General features: G+C 57.5%; 1 protein-coding gene across 4 annotated transcripts in view; it reads right to left on the bottom strand.

Moving 5' to 3' along the window:
* SSBP3 (single stranded DNA binding protein 3) overlaps positions 1-15,083 on the bottom strand; it is a 169,896-nt gene that overhangs the window by 21,874 nt on the left and 132,939 nt on the right. For 2 of the 4 annotated variants that reach the window (XM_021096594.1, XM_021096593.1), the window contains 4 exons: positions 6,924-7,004; positions 5,937-5,996; positions 1,336-1,402; positions 1,141-1,217 (listed from right to left, as the gene is read on the bottom strand). In XM_021096594.1, the coding sequence (XP_020952253.1) occupies positions 1,141-1,217; positions 1,336-1,402; positions 5,937-5,996; positions 6,924-7,004 (285 nt within the window). The remainder of the gene's footprint in view (positions 1-1,140; positions 1,218-1,335; positions 1,403-5,936; positions 5,997-6,923; positions 7,005-15,083) is intronic. The other 2 variants (XM_021096596.1, XM_021096595.1) reach the window with 1 other exon arrangement.

Raw genomic sequence — 15,083 nt, 5'->3', positions numbered from 1 at the left:
ACCCCTTCCTAGAAGGGGAGGCGTGCGTGCGTGTGTGTTGGGGTCGGGAGGTGGGAGGGGGACACCGGAAACCTGTGCTTGGGCCCGGAGGAGCCAAACACCTACAAGCAGGAGTGGGAGAGACAAGCGGGCTTCCGGGCAGGGCAGAAAAGAAAGGAAGAAACACCTAGAACAGAATCCTCCTGCTCTTCCTTGGGAAGCTCCCCTCTCCTTACTCAGGCTTTGGGCTCTGGATCATCGGATTCCAGAGAATTCCCAGGGAGAGCAGAACACAGTGGACGCTCTGCCACAGCTGCTGCAGGACACAGAGCCGCACTCTCACACTGAGCAGAGCAGGAGCCAACTGTGAGAAGGTCCCAGGACAGGGATGGCCGTCAGACACCCCCCAACCCCCGAGGGTCCTGCAGGACCTGGGACCTGTGGGGATGGAGCTGGGTCACAAGGAGCGACCCCTGTGCTGTAACTATGAAGAGGTAGGCAGGGCGCTTAAGGTCATTTCTTCTAGAGGTTTCTAAACTGTTCTTCCGGGCACCGGAGCCCCTTCTGGGCAACAGAAATCTTAGGCGGGACCCCGGTGTGGGAAAGCGTCAAAAGCTCTGGGCTGGAGGGAGCACCAGGGGCCGCGGCTAGCCTGACCTCCTCTCGGCTGGGGTGGTACCTCCAAGAACCATGGCTATAGACTCACCCCTCACTGGACAAGCGGGGACGCTGGGGCCCACTGAGGTCAAAGTGACTCATCCAAAGTCAGAAAAAGGGGAGTTGCAGTCAGTGACATATGCTGCCTTCAGGTTACAACAAACTGTGACCGTGGAGCCAGCTCCAGTCCACCCCCAACCTCTGCTGGGAGAGGGAGGGAGCTCAGGGGACCCACAGCACTGCTGGGCCCTACAGACCCCTGCTTCTGCTCCCTCCAGTCCCTGCCATGGGCGGCTCTCAGAGGCCCCTCTTCCCTGGCTCCAGGGACTCCCTCAAACCCACCCGGGGACCTGCCCGGTTGTGGGCAGAAAGGGCAGCTAAGGCCCTGGTCAGGCCCTCTTCCCACCCCTGCGACGTGGAAAGACTGACAGACTTGGAAAGAGGAGAGAAGGCGGGTGCACACGGATGGCCAGGCAGATGGACGGACGGACAGGCGACGGTTACCTGTGGGCCGGGCCCCATAGGCCCCATGCCTCGGGGAGGGTTCATTCTCTGCATGGATCCTCCCATGTTGGGGTGCCCTGCGTGAGAGAGGGGGTGAGCCGTGAGGGCCAGGAGGAGGAGACAGACAGTGGGGGGAGGAGGAGCCGCTCCCAACCCCCCCACAACCTGGGCAGCCCGCCCTGCCCCCGCCTCTACCTTGTTGCCGTGTGGGATCCATGGAATTGGGCAGCAGTGGCTGTGTCCCAGGAACTCCGCCTGGAGGCTGAAAGACACGGAAGACGCGAGCTGAGCGGCTGCTCCGCAGGGTTGGGGGACAGAGGAGGACGCACCTGCCTGCCCCAGCTCCCTGCCCAAGCACTGGGGGCCACTCATGGCGCCCCAGAGACCACCCCGGCTAAGGGGTCCCCCGGAGGGGCAGTCAGCTCTGGCAGGTGTTACAGAAAAGGGCAATGTGGGCGCTCATCTGCCGCGGGCGCTGCTGCCTTCCTGGGTCCGTATACCTGCCAGAGCCCGGTCACTCTGGCCACACCGCCTGCCACACACCCCTCGGAGGCCGCACTGCTCCCTCCCTTTTACCACCCAAACCCTGTCTTTCTTTGGCCTCATGGAGATGCAACTCCTTCCCTCCCCCGACCCCAAATTGCAGGGACACCAGAGATGCATAAGCCAAAATCCTATCACCACGGGAAGTCCTTTTTATTTTATTTTGCTTTTTAGAGCTGTACCCGCAGTATATGGAGGTTCCCAGGCTAGGGGTCGAATCAGAGCTACAGCTGCCAGCCTACTCCATAGCCACAGCAACATGGAATCCTTAACCCACTGGGTGAGGCCAGGGATTGAACCTGCAACCTCATGGTTCCTAGTCAGATTCACTTCCACTGCGCCACAAAGGGAACTCCAGGAGGTCCTTTTTAAAGGGGAGCAGGGGACTGACCAGGGGGCTTCTGAGATTTAGATGAGGATGGGTCCAGAGGCCCCAGTGCCCTCAGTCACCTGCGGGCTGAGCCAGGAGGGACACCCAGGACTCTGGACCCCTGTCCTCTTCCACCACAAGAAATGCCACCTTCCAACCCCAGGAGTGAAGGAGGGGGCCTCCAGGAGAGGGTGAGAGGGACACTGAGGAAGAACCTGCCCCAAAGCCTGGTGTGATCACTATCGAGATGAGGACAAGGTGCCAGGGGTTTCCTGAGTGAACGCTTGGCACACCCACTCCGAAAACCCATTACCCGTGATTTATTTGGGACGGAAGCTATTTTGGCTGCAACGTGAAAAAAGAGAAAAGCAGAGCTGGGAGAGGAGAGGGAGGGAGTTGCTTTTAAACCCTGTGGCTTAGGACTAAGCACAGGCCCTTGGCTTGGAGAAGAAAGCCTTTGTGAAAGCTGGGCACCTGTGACCGGGACCCCCAGCCCTTCTGTGCTGTGGGCACGGCCGAGTAGGGGCTGCTGGCGCAACAGTGAGCTCCAGGCCAGCTCTGGAATGAGGGGGTGGGAAACAGAGGGACAAGTGCTCACCGTTTAGCTGTACAACGGGTGTGTGTGTGTGTGTGTCTGTCTGTCTGTCTGTCTAGGGAGGGAGAGCCTTACGAGGGGGCCATGCAAGCCTGGGAGTCCCTGCTGTCCATGAAGTGGCATTTGGAACCTGCGTTTTCCATCTGCCTGGGGCTGCTGACAGTCCACCTCTCCAGCCCCAGGTTCGACCCATCTGACCTCGTGCTTCCTCCCCCACCTTCCCTGAGTTCCCAAGCTCTGAATCATTTGGCTGGTTCACGTCTGCCCACTCGACGGGGGTGGGGTTGGGATATTTCTCAAGCCTGGTTACAGGACTCAGAGGGCACAGGGAGGCCTTCCACAGAGGCTGTCTAGTTTGGCTGGGGGGTGGGGGTGGGGGCTCTTGGGATGTTGAGGTCTTGGTAAGCTCCCGTCCCACTCTGATGGGGCAGCCCTGGGGGGGCGGGCAACCGCGAGACCCCTAGTTCTGGCCGGAAGCTCTTCCTTGGTTCACCTAACCGCGCTGAGTCAGGCCTCAGGAGCAGGGTGGGGCTGCTCAGAGGCCTCAGAAGGGGCTGGGGTGTCGCTTTCCTCATCGGGTGACCCTGACCTGAGGCAGTCTGGGCCTCCGCTACCAGGCAAAGGTGTGCACTGAAAGAGCTGAAACCCTGAAGCTGTGAGAGAAGAAAAATAACAGCTTGTCTGGGACTGCAAGTGTGCCGGGCACACCACCCTGGGGGTCTGCTGGGGAGAGATGCCCTGGGGCCGCCCCCAGGGCTCCCGGAGGTAGGCCAGCACCTCACCTACAGCCGTAGGCAAGTGCAGGAAGTGTCTGCCCAGGGGACAGACAAATCCCAGCAGGGTCTGCACGGTCACTCAGCTGCCTGCCAAGTCCTGGGTGGGGCGGGGGCTCCACTGGGATGACAGGGCTCCCTGACAGCTCCGGCCTCTAGCTGTCCTCTCCGAAACCCTGCCGAACCCCACTTTCCACCCCCCCACCTACCCTCCCCCAAACATAGCAGTACTCTCTGTACAAGCAAGGCAGACAGCGGGGAGGAGGCAAGGCTTTAAGTCCAAATCAACGACTAGCTCCTCGCATCCCCGAATGCCCCGCTCACCGCCCTCCTCCAAGTGGGGGGAGCCTGGGCTGCTTGGCTCCCTCCTTCTGCCCTGGGGAGGGGAGAGCTAACTCGGTGACACAGAGGTTTCTGCTGAACCAGCAGCCCCCCACTGAGGCCCTCTCCAAGAGACTCCCAGGGACAATTCCTGGGAAAGGGACACACCGCCCCCCACCGCCCCTTGGAGGAAAATCTCTTGCCCGCAGGAAGCTGGAAATCGGAAGAGATTTCACACGGGGGGCGGGGGGGGGGCCTGGGCCCACTGAACCGAAATGCGAGGTGCAGATGACAATTGATTTCTTTCCCCTTTGCTCTCTGGGGCATCTGCTCGTGCTTAACTGACAAAGAGAAATATACACGCTTCCTCTCGTGTCCCTTCGGTGCTGGAGAAGGGGCCACAATTACACCGAGGAGGCATCTGTTCTCTCCCTGGGCCGGAGGCTAGTTTGGGCCAAGGAGTGCCCTGGAGGCGGAGGAGGGGAAGCTGCTAAACCCCCGACCCCGTGCCTGTGGCAGAAGAGGAGGCCCCCTGGGTGGCCTGTTAAACATAAGGGCAAGGCAGACCCCCATGCCTGTGGCAGAAGAGGAGGCCCCCTGGGTGGCCTGTTAAAAACAAGGGCAAGGGCAGCTCTTTTACAACCACGAAAGCTCACTGAGCTGCGTGAGGTGGAGACTGACTTGAGCCCAGCTCCCCGGGAGACTGAGCGAAGTCCCTGCTCCATTCTGACCCTCTGTTTCCTCATCATGACACATCCTAGGGTCCCTCTTTGGTCAAACAGCTGGCTCTAATTCTTGTCGGAATTTTTCTCCTTCGTGTCACAGAACATAGGGAAGAAAAGATTTTTGCAGAGAAAAAAGAAGTGGAAAGGGGAAGGCTGTTCAACTGCAAACCTGGAGTCCCTGGGAGTTCCCACGGTGGTGCAGTGATAACGAACCCAACTGCTATGCATGAGGATGTGGGTTCGACTCCTGGCCTTGCTCCGTGGGTTAAGGATCTGGGGCTGCCCTGAGCTGTGAGGTAGGTTGCAGACATGGCTCGGATCTGGCATTGCTGTGGCTCTGGCCTAGGCTGGCAGCTGCTGCTCTGATTCGACCCCTAGCCTGGGGCATATGTGAACCTGCGTATGCCTTGGGTGTGGCCCTAAAAAGCAAAAACCAAAACAAACAAAAAAACCCCAAAAACTGGAGTCCCTGGTTACGAGCATCTCTCCAAAGTCCCTGTCGAGTCTCGCTCAGGGGCTTTCTTGCAGAGCCTTGAGAAGCAGGAGGAGTGACACTCAGGTCACGCCCATCTAACTGGTGACTGAAATCCCAGCTCCAAAGGCAACAAGGGCTCAGTGTGCTGGTGCTGCTGTCAGATTTTTTTTTTTTTTTTGAAGGGCTTCTGCAAGGTCACGCTAAGAATTATGTATAAAAATAAAATGAAAAGAAATTTCCCTCATGTGTCTTCAGGGTTTCTTGTAAGACTGCCTACCCTCCAAAGAAGACATTTATCTTAACTTGTAAAGCCCCCCTCCTGCCCCCCAATGGGCTGAACCAGGGAGGGCAGCTGGGGACCGATTTCTCCAGACCACCTAGAACTGCCAGCCCTCGTGGGCCAGCAGAAGGCACACAACTCCAGGCTGCAAAGCCCTCCCCGCAAGCAGACCCCTTTTCTAATTACACGAACAAATCCTTTCTTGTTTTGAGTTGGGTCTGGGCAGCAGGCAGACATTGCTTGAAAACTCACACAAGTCCTGCTCGCTGCATCTAGGCTCCTGATCTAAGCATTCCTACGGGCCATTTCTCCCCTTAATAGCAGGATTATATTTACCAGCCTTGGCAATTCTCAAAAGCTTCCAGGAAAAAATGCACGTTGTCAATTAACTTCATTAAGGAAGAAGACACTTTTCCAAGAAGAGGGTGGAGGGGAGGGGCCGGGGCATCACCACCTTCTCGAGAACAATGGAAACCCAGCATTCCCACCCTGCTGCACCACAACTGGCTGCCCAAAGCCCACCAGGAGGGGCAGGTGAAATGCTGGGAGGGGCTGCACGGGACACCAAACCGACACAGGGCCCTCTCTGGGACCTGCCTCCCACTTTAAAACTGGCCCTCCACCTCCCATTTCTTCTGATTTTGATTTGAGTCAAAGTCCAGCTAGGGTCAAGGGTGGCTGAGTGAGAGGAGAGAACATGAAAAGGTACCGTACCTGGTTTCCCATTCTGATCGGGGGCCGGGGGCCGCCTGCGTATCGCGGTGACATAAAAGGCTGCAATTACAGGGCATTAGTTCAATGACAGCCTGCAGTACTGCACAGTGACAAACACAAATGCGCTCCACTCCACAAAGTCCAGTTTTGTTACACCGCGTGGTCTTTTAAACTCTGTTCCTCCCGTGGCCTCTTCCCTCCGGGCAAAACTTCCTCTGGGCGGAGGGAGGGATGGATGCATACCACAAATGCGACTCCTGACCCCGCATCCGCAGGCAGGGATCTACTCTGGGTGCAGAGGGGACAGCGGTGGGGACTTGGCACGGGACGTGGAGGAAGTTACATTGATGCAGGGCCAAAGGGGAGACCTCTGCTCTTGGTTAAGGGCAAGTGAAAGAATCGGAGGGGGACTCCTACAGCAAATGTTCAAGTGTGCAGACAAAGCTGGACGCGCACTCACACGCACGCACACACGCACGCACGGAAACCACGGACACAGCGGGTGGGGTGGGCGGGGAGCGAGTGGGGGAGGGGGAGGAGGCACGAAATGAAAACAGTGAGGGGACCGCGGGCGCCCTAACTGAATGCAGGGGCACGGGCAAGAAAGCTTTCTCAGCAGCGAGAGCGCACAAAGAAAAGGCCAGGGATGCAGCTTCGGTCACAAACGATGGTTAACCAAACTCAAAAACCAAACCAAAAGTGAGAGAGGAAAAAACAAAAACGCAAAGGCCGCTGACAAGGTCACAGGAAGAGTTTTCTTTTGGTTTCATATCCCCGCGGGGTGTGATATCCAAGGAGGAGAAGGATCTTCGGGAAAAAGAAGATAAATTTGGGGGTGGAGGGGCGAGGGAGGGGCAATCTCCTGGGTCCATAAGAGCCTCGAAGGCAATGGCGAGAGCAAAGTTTGGTTCTTGGTTTTCCTCTGCTGGCTCTGTCCTCCTGGGGCCCCGCGCCCCCCGGCGGGCAGCCGAGCCACAGTGCGTTTACCTGACTGTGGGGTCCCATCATGCTGCTGGGATTGTGAGGTGGAGGCTGTGCGTGCGGCGAGGGCTGTGACCCCGGAGGACCCTGTGAGGCCAGACAGTAGAGGCAGGTTATAGATCACAGCACATGGAGAAGCGCAGGAGAAGCTTAAAAGAACAAAAATTGAACCAAAACGAAGGGTGGGCGTGCGGGCGGCGGGCTCTGGCTGGCAGGGAGGTGCGAGCTGCTGCTGCTGCTGCTGCTGCTGCTGCTGCTGCCGGGGTCGCCGGCTCAACGGTGTGAATCGGCGGGTGGGAGGGAGAGAAGCTGATAAACACATTCACGGGGGATTTGCAGGCAGGACAAATAAAATCAAGCTCCTTTGTGGAAGCACGAGGGAGCAGGGCCGGCACGGTCTGCCGCTGCCCAGGAGTTTGCCATGTTAAATACGTTGGTTGACCAGGGCTCGGGGACGCACGGCCACCGGACCCGGCCTGCAGGGTGCCCACGTGCCGCTTCCAGGGCCGCTGGAAGGACCAGGAGGCCCTGCTCTCTGGGAGCGCCCAGCTGTGGGGACAGAGATGGGTCGAGGACCAGGACTGGGCAAGGACCTGGTGACCAGGCTATGGAGGGGAGGGGCCCTGATGGATGAGCGGGAACAGACAGGAGGAGCGAGGTGGTGCCAGAGACTGAACACACGGAGGACAAGAGGAGGCGGTGGTCTCTGAGCGCCCACGCGGTACAGTTCTTAATGCTCCTTCACTTGAACCTGGCCCCGTGACGTGGGCGTCTCACTCCTATTTCTACCAATTAGGAAAGTGAGTCTCAAGGAGTAGGGGACTTGGCCACAGCCAAACACTGGTAGAGGGCAGGGCCAGGAGGAGCCTGAGGGGCCTAAGCCGCACCCTGACCCCTGTAGCCCAGTCAAGCGGGGGGCGGGGGCGGGGGGCAGGAGGAGGGGGCTGGGTGGGTGCAAGAGGTGGTGCTCTCTGCTCCAGTTGGTGGTGAGCCTCCCCTGTCCCAAGCTGACCTCTGAAGGCCTAAGCTATGCAGGCTGGCTTCAACCCCCCACAGAAGAGATGGGAGGATGAAGGCACTTAAACCACAGGGTTGGTCAGACCCTGGGCTGCAGCCCTTCGGTGGGGGTGAAATCAATTTGGTGGGTCGCCACTATTGTTTGTTAAAACTTGGAACAGAATAAAAAACAGAAACTATCAGACAGCGTTCTATGTTTTAAGGCAGATATTTGTCATCAATCTCTACTTACAAAATGTGTGTGTGTGCGTGTACTGGGTCACTCTGTCAAAGGGATTTTCTACTGTGGGTCACAATCAAGAAGCGTGAAAGGGGAGTTCCCACCGTGGCGCGTTGGAAACAAATCCAACTAGGAACCATGAGGTTGTGGGTTCCATCTGTGGCCTCGCTCAGTGGGTTAAGGACCCGGCACTGCCGTGAGCTGTGGTGTAGGTTGAAGACACAGCTCGGATCTGGCGTTGCTGTGGCTGTGGCGGAGGCCGGCAGCTGCAGCTCTGATTCGACCCGTAGCCTGGGAACCTCCACAGGCCGCAAATGTGGCCCTAAAAAGCAAAAAAAAAAGGGGGGGGGCATGAAGGGCCCATTGGGGATGTGCCCTGCTGTCCACTCGGGACACTGGGAGGGGGATGCTGGTCCTGGTGATGAGCAGGCCCTAAATCACTCTTTCCACCTGGAATTGTGCCACTATGCTTGGAAGTTGAGAAAAATTCCACACATGCACGGGGGATGAGTGTGGTGACATGAAAAAGAGGGAGAAAGAATCTCTGAGACACAGGCAGGGTTTTCCTTCTTCAGCCTCTTCCCTCGAGGCCAGGCAGCCCGGCCTCCTGCCCGCTCAGGAAGCACAGCCCGGAGCTGGGAGCAGGCAGGGAGCACGGAGACAGAGGCGTGCGGAGAAAGGCGAGGGGCGTGCTGAGCACAGGCCTGGAGCTTCTGGGCCAAGCGTGGGGCTGCTCACTTCCGCAAAGCTCTGCGGAGCAGATGTTCCTCTACCTGCCACGCTACGAATTTCAACAAGTGTGTGTCTTTCTAGCGGCTGCCAGCAACGGCATGGTTTGTTACCATGAGCAATTTTCTTAATTAACAGACATTAATTAGCCATTTAGCAATTTTGCAAGCATTTGTTTAGCGGCTTTCCTAAACATGAATACCACTGTGATAATGGCACTGATTAGAGGGTCCCCTAATTAACAGTACAGGGAAGGAAAATTGAAATCACATAAATTAAAAAGGGAGGGGAAGTTAATGAAGGCGGGACATATTTGCACCTGCAAGTCTTTTGTACCATGAAACTTGGGTGCAATGTAAACAAAATAAGCTAATTTGGAGCCAACCCCCCAAAAAAAGGAAAATGAAAAGAACGGAGGAGGACGATTCAAGGGTGAGGTCCAGTCGCCAAGAGGGGGCAAAAGGCCTTCTGTCGGGTCCTCAGCTCTTGGCAGGAAGGCGCGTCTCCTCCCTCGCCATGCTTGGCCGCCATCCCTGGTAACAGGGAGCTTGCTCGGGGCCAGGAGTGTGGCTCGGGCGGGTCCCGCACACCTGTGCACCCCTATCAGCCAGGGGAGGTTAGGAGTGGCTCACTGGCTGATGATCAGGGGAAAAAAAAAGTAAGCAGAGCCCCCAAGATTCCCCCGGGGACCTCAGACAAGAACAGTCCTTGCTCAAGGCCAACGCTCAGAGCTGAGTCTTATTCCCGCCACCTCTTGGCCCCGCATGAGGGCTGCCTGGGCCTCCTGAGGTTCAGAGGGCAGGCCTGGTGTGTGTGCTTCACCTCAGAGGCCCCCAGCTGGACTCTGAGCCCTGGTGAGTGGACAGGGAGTAGGGAAGAGAGTGTGGCCGGCCAGGGAGGCCCCAGCCCAGCCCCGGCAACTCCCTGTCCTGTGAGGACACAGAAACCCTGGCCCAGGCTGGTCGGTCACCTGGAGAGAAAATCCCACACAGTCTGGACACATCCAGCAAAGACACAGTTCAGCATTCACCTTTCCGGAGCATGCAGCTCCCCTGCCAGGCCCGGTCAGGCTGCCCAGGCTCTGCTTCTCCACTTCCCAGCACGGCTCCCAACACTACTGGGAGCTCTACGCGTCAGAAAGCTTTTCTTCCGTGGAGCCAGAAGCCCACCTTTCCCAGTGGGTCCCCCGCATCCTCCCCAGTCTCCATCCTCTGCATCTCGGCTACCTCCGCTCAGCCTGGAGCTCTCGGTCACGAGATCTGCATCTGGGTTCTGTCCCCAAGAACGGATGCAGTGGCACAGGGAGGGCCCTGCACATTTGGCTCGTTCTCGGGAGCAGAGCACGGGGCTCCACGCCAGGGGAGCGTTTGCTCGTGTAACGGTGACAACCGTCGTGTTGCCCACCTCCACGAGGAGGCATGGCATCTGCTGCCCTGGGTTCTATGAAACCACAAGAACGTGCTCTGCTCTTCCCAGTCTGCATCCTCAACAAGAGACCGACAGGCAGGTTTAGAGCAGACAAACCCTTAGTCTTTCCAACGCATTACCCACTCAAGCAAAAGACTACATAGGAGGTGGACCAAAAAAAAAAAAAAAAAAAAAAAAGCATTTAGTTTTAAGAGTTTGACCTTTGTCGTGACGTTGGCTGTTCTCTTCCCCAAACCCTAAACAGCCCTGGCAGGCAGGCGGACAAAGGACGGAGATGGAGAGAGGGTGGGAGTCTTAAAGGTGCTAATACCGCAGGGTGTCCCACACAGGACTCCCCCGCCATGGGGCCTTCCTGGCTGCTACTTGCTGAAAACTTTAGAAGAACCCAACATAGATGTGTCTGGAAGCCTGTTGGGCAGGATGAACCTCTGCATCCTGCTCCATCGAGACCATCTCCCCCACGGACCTTGGAGGCTCTCCGTCCTAGGTGCCGCGTGATCCCCTCCCAACATGTCTGGGGCGGGGGGAGGTGGGGGGGCGCGGGGTGGATATAGGCAGACATCTGAGCTGCACAGAACATCAGGCTAGAATGAGCTGGGAGTCCCACTAGAAGCTTGGAGGGAACCACATCCGCCCGGCAGTCACCTGCTTGTCGGTGGCCCAGACAGATCAATACGTCTTCCAACGTCCTTGGAGGCCCCCGACACAGGTGTGACTTGTCCAAGGCCACAGAGATGAAGCTGGTGGCTCAGCCTCCTCTCCTAACGCCAGCCCGGGACCCTCTTCATGGTATCACGTCCCCATCCATTGCAGACAAAGAAACAGAGTTTGGAAAAGAACTGGGTTCAAATGCTGACTCTGCCACTGACTGCGCATCACTGAAATGGGAACGATTACAGCACACCATGCAGGTGGCCTTTACTGGCATTAGCTCAGGTCGTCCTCACCTCCTCAAGGGAAGGGCTATTAACTGCCCTATTTTATACCCGAGGATCTGGGGCTCAGCAAGCCGAAGCCTCTTGCCTAGGATCACAGAGCTATTACATGGTGGGTCTGGGCCTCCAGGTCTCAATCGACAGCCCTGGGGGTCCTAGACGTCCACTGGTCTACAAGCCCTCAGCGATGCTTCTAGAGGCTGAAGGCCTCACCTGCACACATATGCCGCCTGCTGACCTCCCGGGCACCTGGGGGGAAGGGAGGGGTCACAGAAGCATATCAGATTCGTCCTGGCCCTGGAAGCTCCCAGACTAGCTGGGACGAAGGAGGACACGGTGACAAACAGGCTGGCAGGTCAGCTGCAACTTCCACAGGCTCCAAGAGAAGCTGACAGGTAAACTGAGGGCCAGGGTGGCCACAGGACAGAAGCCCACAGGGAGCTGGGATGAGAACTGGGGTCCCCTGAGGGGTGAGAACTCTTTCCATCGCACTGCACTGCAGTGATAGCAAGGAGACCTGCATGGAGGGGACGCCCCACTTTGGGAAATCCCTGCCACCGACTCTGGGAAAAGGAAGCAGGAAAGGTGCCCGCTTCCTGTCTGCCCCAGACCCTGTTAACAGACTTGCCATTCCTTTCGGATGTTCCCCAGGTCTCTGACCGGAGATACCTACCCCCGCACTTCCTTGTTTTTCTTCCTGCCACTCAGCACTGGGTGATGCTACATCCAGCAGCCCCCGAGAGCCACTCAGGCTCTGCTCCGGGTGTGATGGAGGCAAACACCAGGCTGCCCACTAACACTCTGGATGCTGATGGTTTCAGGAAAGAACCTCCCTCTGCCCTCATCAGCATGGTGGGGAGCGGAGTGTTCCCACGGCACAGCGGACCTGAGGTCTCTGCAGAACAGCCTCTCAGAACCGTCAGCAGGACACGCCCATGGTCATTTCTGGTTAAGTCCCCTCGCTTTCCCTGAAGCCAGCCTTGGGGGACAAGCCTGCGTGTGATGGGGAAAGCGTCAATGCTAACACCACCCTGGCATCCACCCCAGCTCCCCCAGGACATGCTGAGAGTCCAGTTTCCTCGTAAGGAACAGGGGATCTTCCACGGGTCCTGCAGGGAGGGGGTACAGCGGATGGCGCTAGGCACAGGTCCCCCGTCTCCCATGGCCCCCACGCCTCATGCTCCACAGCCACTTCCTGCCCCTTTACGGGGAAAGCGGGGGCTAGACTAACTCGGCAGGCTCACCTGCCTCGGCCTGCTGAAAGCCCCCACCTCCTCCGCTGTGAAGCCTGAGCTGGTCTACACCCAGCCGGGTGCCCTCCCAGCACCTGCATCCTCTTTGGATATCCTGCCCTTTCTGTGGATGCTGTGTGGGCTCCTCCAGGGCAGTGACACAGTCCCAACGGGGACGTCCAGGGCAGGGCGGTGAGGCTCGGCCAGCAAGCGGACCCCACGGCCACGGTCAGCCAGTCCCTGGGTGGGTACCTCTAACAACACCTTTGGGTTAAAAAACTAGGACATGAGTAACAACCGGGTCGTCTGAGCTGAAGACTTTTGGGAGTTAGGGAAGGACAGTGTCGTAAATTGAAAAATCAGAGTTAAAAAAAAAAAATTCTTTTTTTTTTTTTTTTTAAGGAGAAAGGTAGTAAAAGCTATGTGCTAGGTTTAGTATTTACAGAACTCATGGCATCTTCATCAAATGCCACTCCACATTCTCTTCAACCTGCCTGGAAATCATGGACTCTCAGAGCAACAGAGCGGAGACAGCCCAGGCTTTCTGGGTGCAGAAGTGGGCCGGGGGCATTGAACGGCTGTGAAAGCCCAAGGTACCAGGGCTGGAGTCCGGCTGGCATGCCGGTGCCAGGGCTGCGCCTCCATAAGGGGGGCAAGGAGTCCAGGTGACACTCTGCTCCGGAACGGCTGAATGCCCGGTCGTTACCATCCAGGCCACATCTGCCTTGAGTCAGAAAGCCCTTGGGGAGAGCCGACTTGAAGTTTTAGGTTGCCAAGCGACAAAAGGCTCCACACATCCCCGCCTCCCCCCCAGCTCCTGGGGCCAGTGGCCACTGCTCTGGCAAGGCTGCTGGGGTGGGTTTCATGGACTGGCAGTGGGAGACGGACGACTGGCATTACTGGTGGCCTGTGTAATCCGCCTGTTGGGCGTGTCACCGTAATTGAGTGAATATAAAATTACATTAATTATACACATGGTAACAAGCATGCGACAGACAATCCAATTTGCTCCTTGGACACGAATGCTGATGGAAAATGCCGTAAGCCCATTCTGGGGAGAGGGCCAAGGTGTGTCCGCGTGCCACCGACATCCCCCATCCATCAAGCGGTCTGCCGCCACCCACAGCCTCCCTGCAGCAGGAGGCCGACCACCTGGCCAGGGGAGGGAGGGCTTTAACCTCCCCCTCCCCTTGACAGGCAGCTCCAAGCAGAAAAAGTTACGGCTTCACTTCGACCCATGGGAATGTACTTGGCAGCGGCTTGGACGGCTGCCTCCCTATCCTGCTTCTATCTGCCCCCTCTGGGGAAGCGGCGTCTTTCGGCATTGTGAACACGGGAGGTACAGGCCAGAGGTGGAGCTGCAATTACCAAGCTTGGGTAGAAGGGGCTGAGCTGGGCCACACCCGGCTGTGGAGCCACCGCCTCAGGCATGGCCCTGAAAGCTCAGAGTTGGGGGCCGCCCGCCGTCTAGGGGACGAATCCTCAGCCACCATGACCCTCCTTGGGCACCGCATGAGGCGAGTGGGTCTGGCAAGCGGTGGTGGCCCATCTTCCTGGGATGGTGAGGAAGTCGCCAGGAGAGGGAGCAGGACAGTATACAATGCATCCCCCTTGGGGTCACCTCTGTGTAACATCAAGAATCCTCACAGCCGCCGGGGGCCACTCTGTGCCAAGATCTGTGAAAAGACTCCACGATTTCTGTCTGAGCAAAGGCCCCAGCTGGCCACCCCCGCCTCTCTCCGAAGAGCAGGGACCGCACTGGGCAGGTGGCAAGAAGCCTGCGCACTTATGAATCTGGCGGGGCCGCCAGGACACCCGCAGGAGGCGCTCAGAGAATGTTTCACGCAAGAGGCCCCACGGGGACAGAGACACAGCATCAGCAGGCAAGCGTTTTCAAAACAAAGGGAGGAAACATGGCAAATGAAAGTACAGGCGGCGTCCAAGACCTAATGCAGGCTCCCCCCGCCTATCCCCCACGCTGCTCCCTGCCTCTGCCCCAGCCCCGCGCACAGACGGGGAGGCCGAGCTCCAGGGACCTGGGCTCACGGGTCCCAGGTCCAGGCTCGGCACCCAGCACCACACCTAGAGCGGAGGCTGGGGTCCGCTGCTGGCACGAGGACGCCCAGGGCATGGCCATCACGCTGAGCTCCCAGAAAGTCAGCCCACTAGGGCTTGGGGCCCAAAGTCACATGTTTTTGTAAATAAAGTTTTATCGGAACCCAGCCACACTCATTTAGGTACTGTCCGTGGCTGCTTTTAGGCTCTATCCACAGAGCTGAATAGTTGTGACACAGACCAGATGGCCCACAAAGCCTAAAATATTTATCATCCGGCCCTTTGCAGAAAAAGTCTGCTGACCCTGGAGCTTCATAATGGTTTTCAAGACTGAAGAGGGAAAAATACTGAGGTACGGAGGTCTTAACAAAACAATACCGTATCTTACCTTCTCATTTTAACCTCCCATCTCTTTCATAAGGTCAGTGAAGCAAAAATTAACCCCATTTTACAAAGGAGAAAACTGAAGTCCAGTGACACTAGAGTATTATTTAGAAGAGCCAGAATTTATCCCACTGAAGACTAGAGAAAGGGTTCCTGGACCTGGGGT

This window comes from Sus scrofa, chromosome 6 (genome assembly GCF_000003025.6).
Source record: "Sus scrofa isolate TJ Tabasco breed Duroc chromosome 6, Sscrofa11.1, whole genome shotgun sequence".
Lineage (NCBI taxonomy): Eukaryota > Metazoa > Chordata > Mammalia > Artiodactyla > Suidae > Sus > Sus scrofa.
This window is presented reverse-complemented; position numbering and strand designations above follow the sequence as displayed.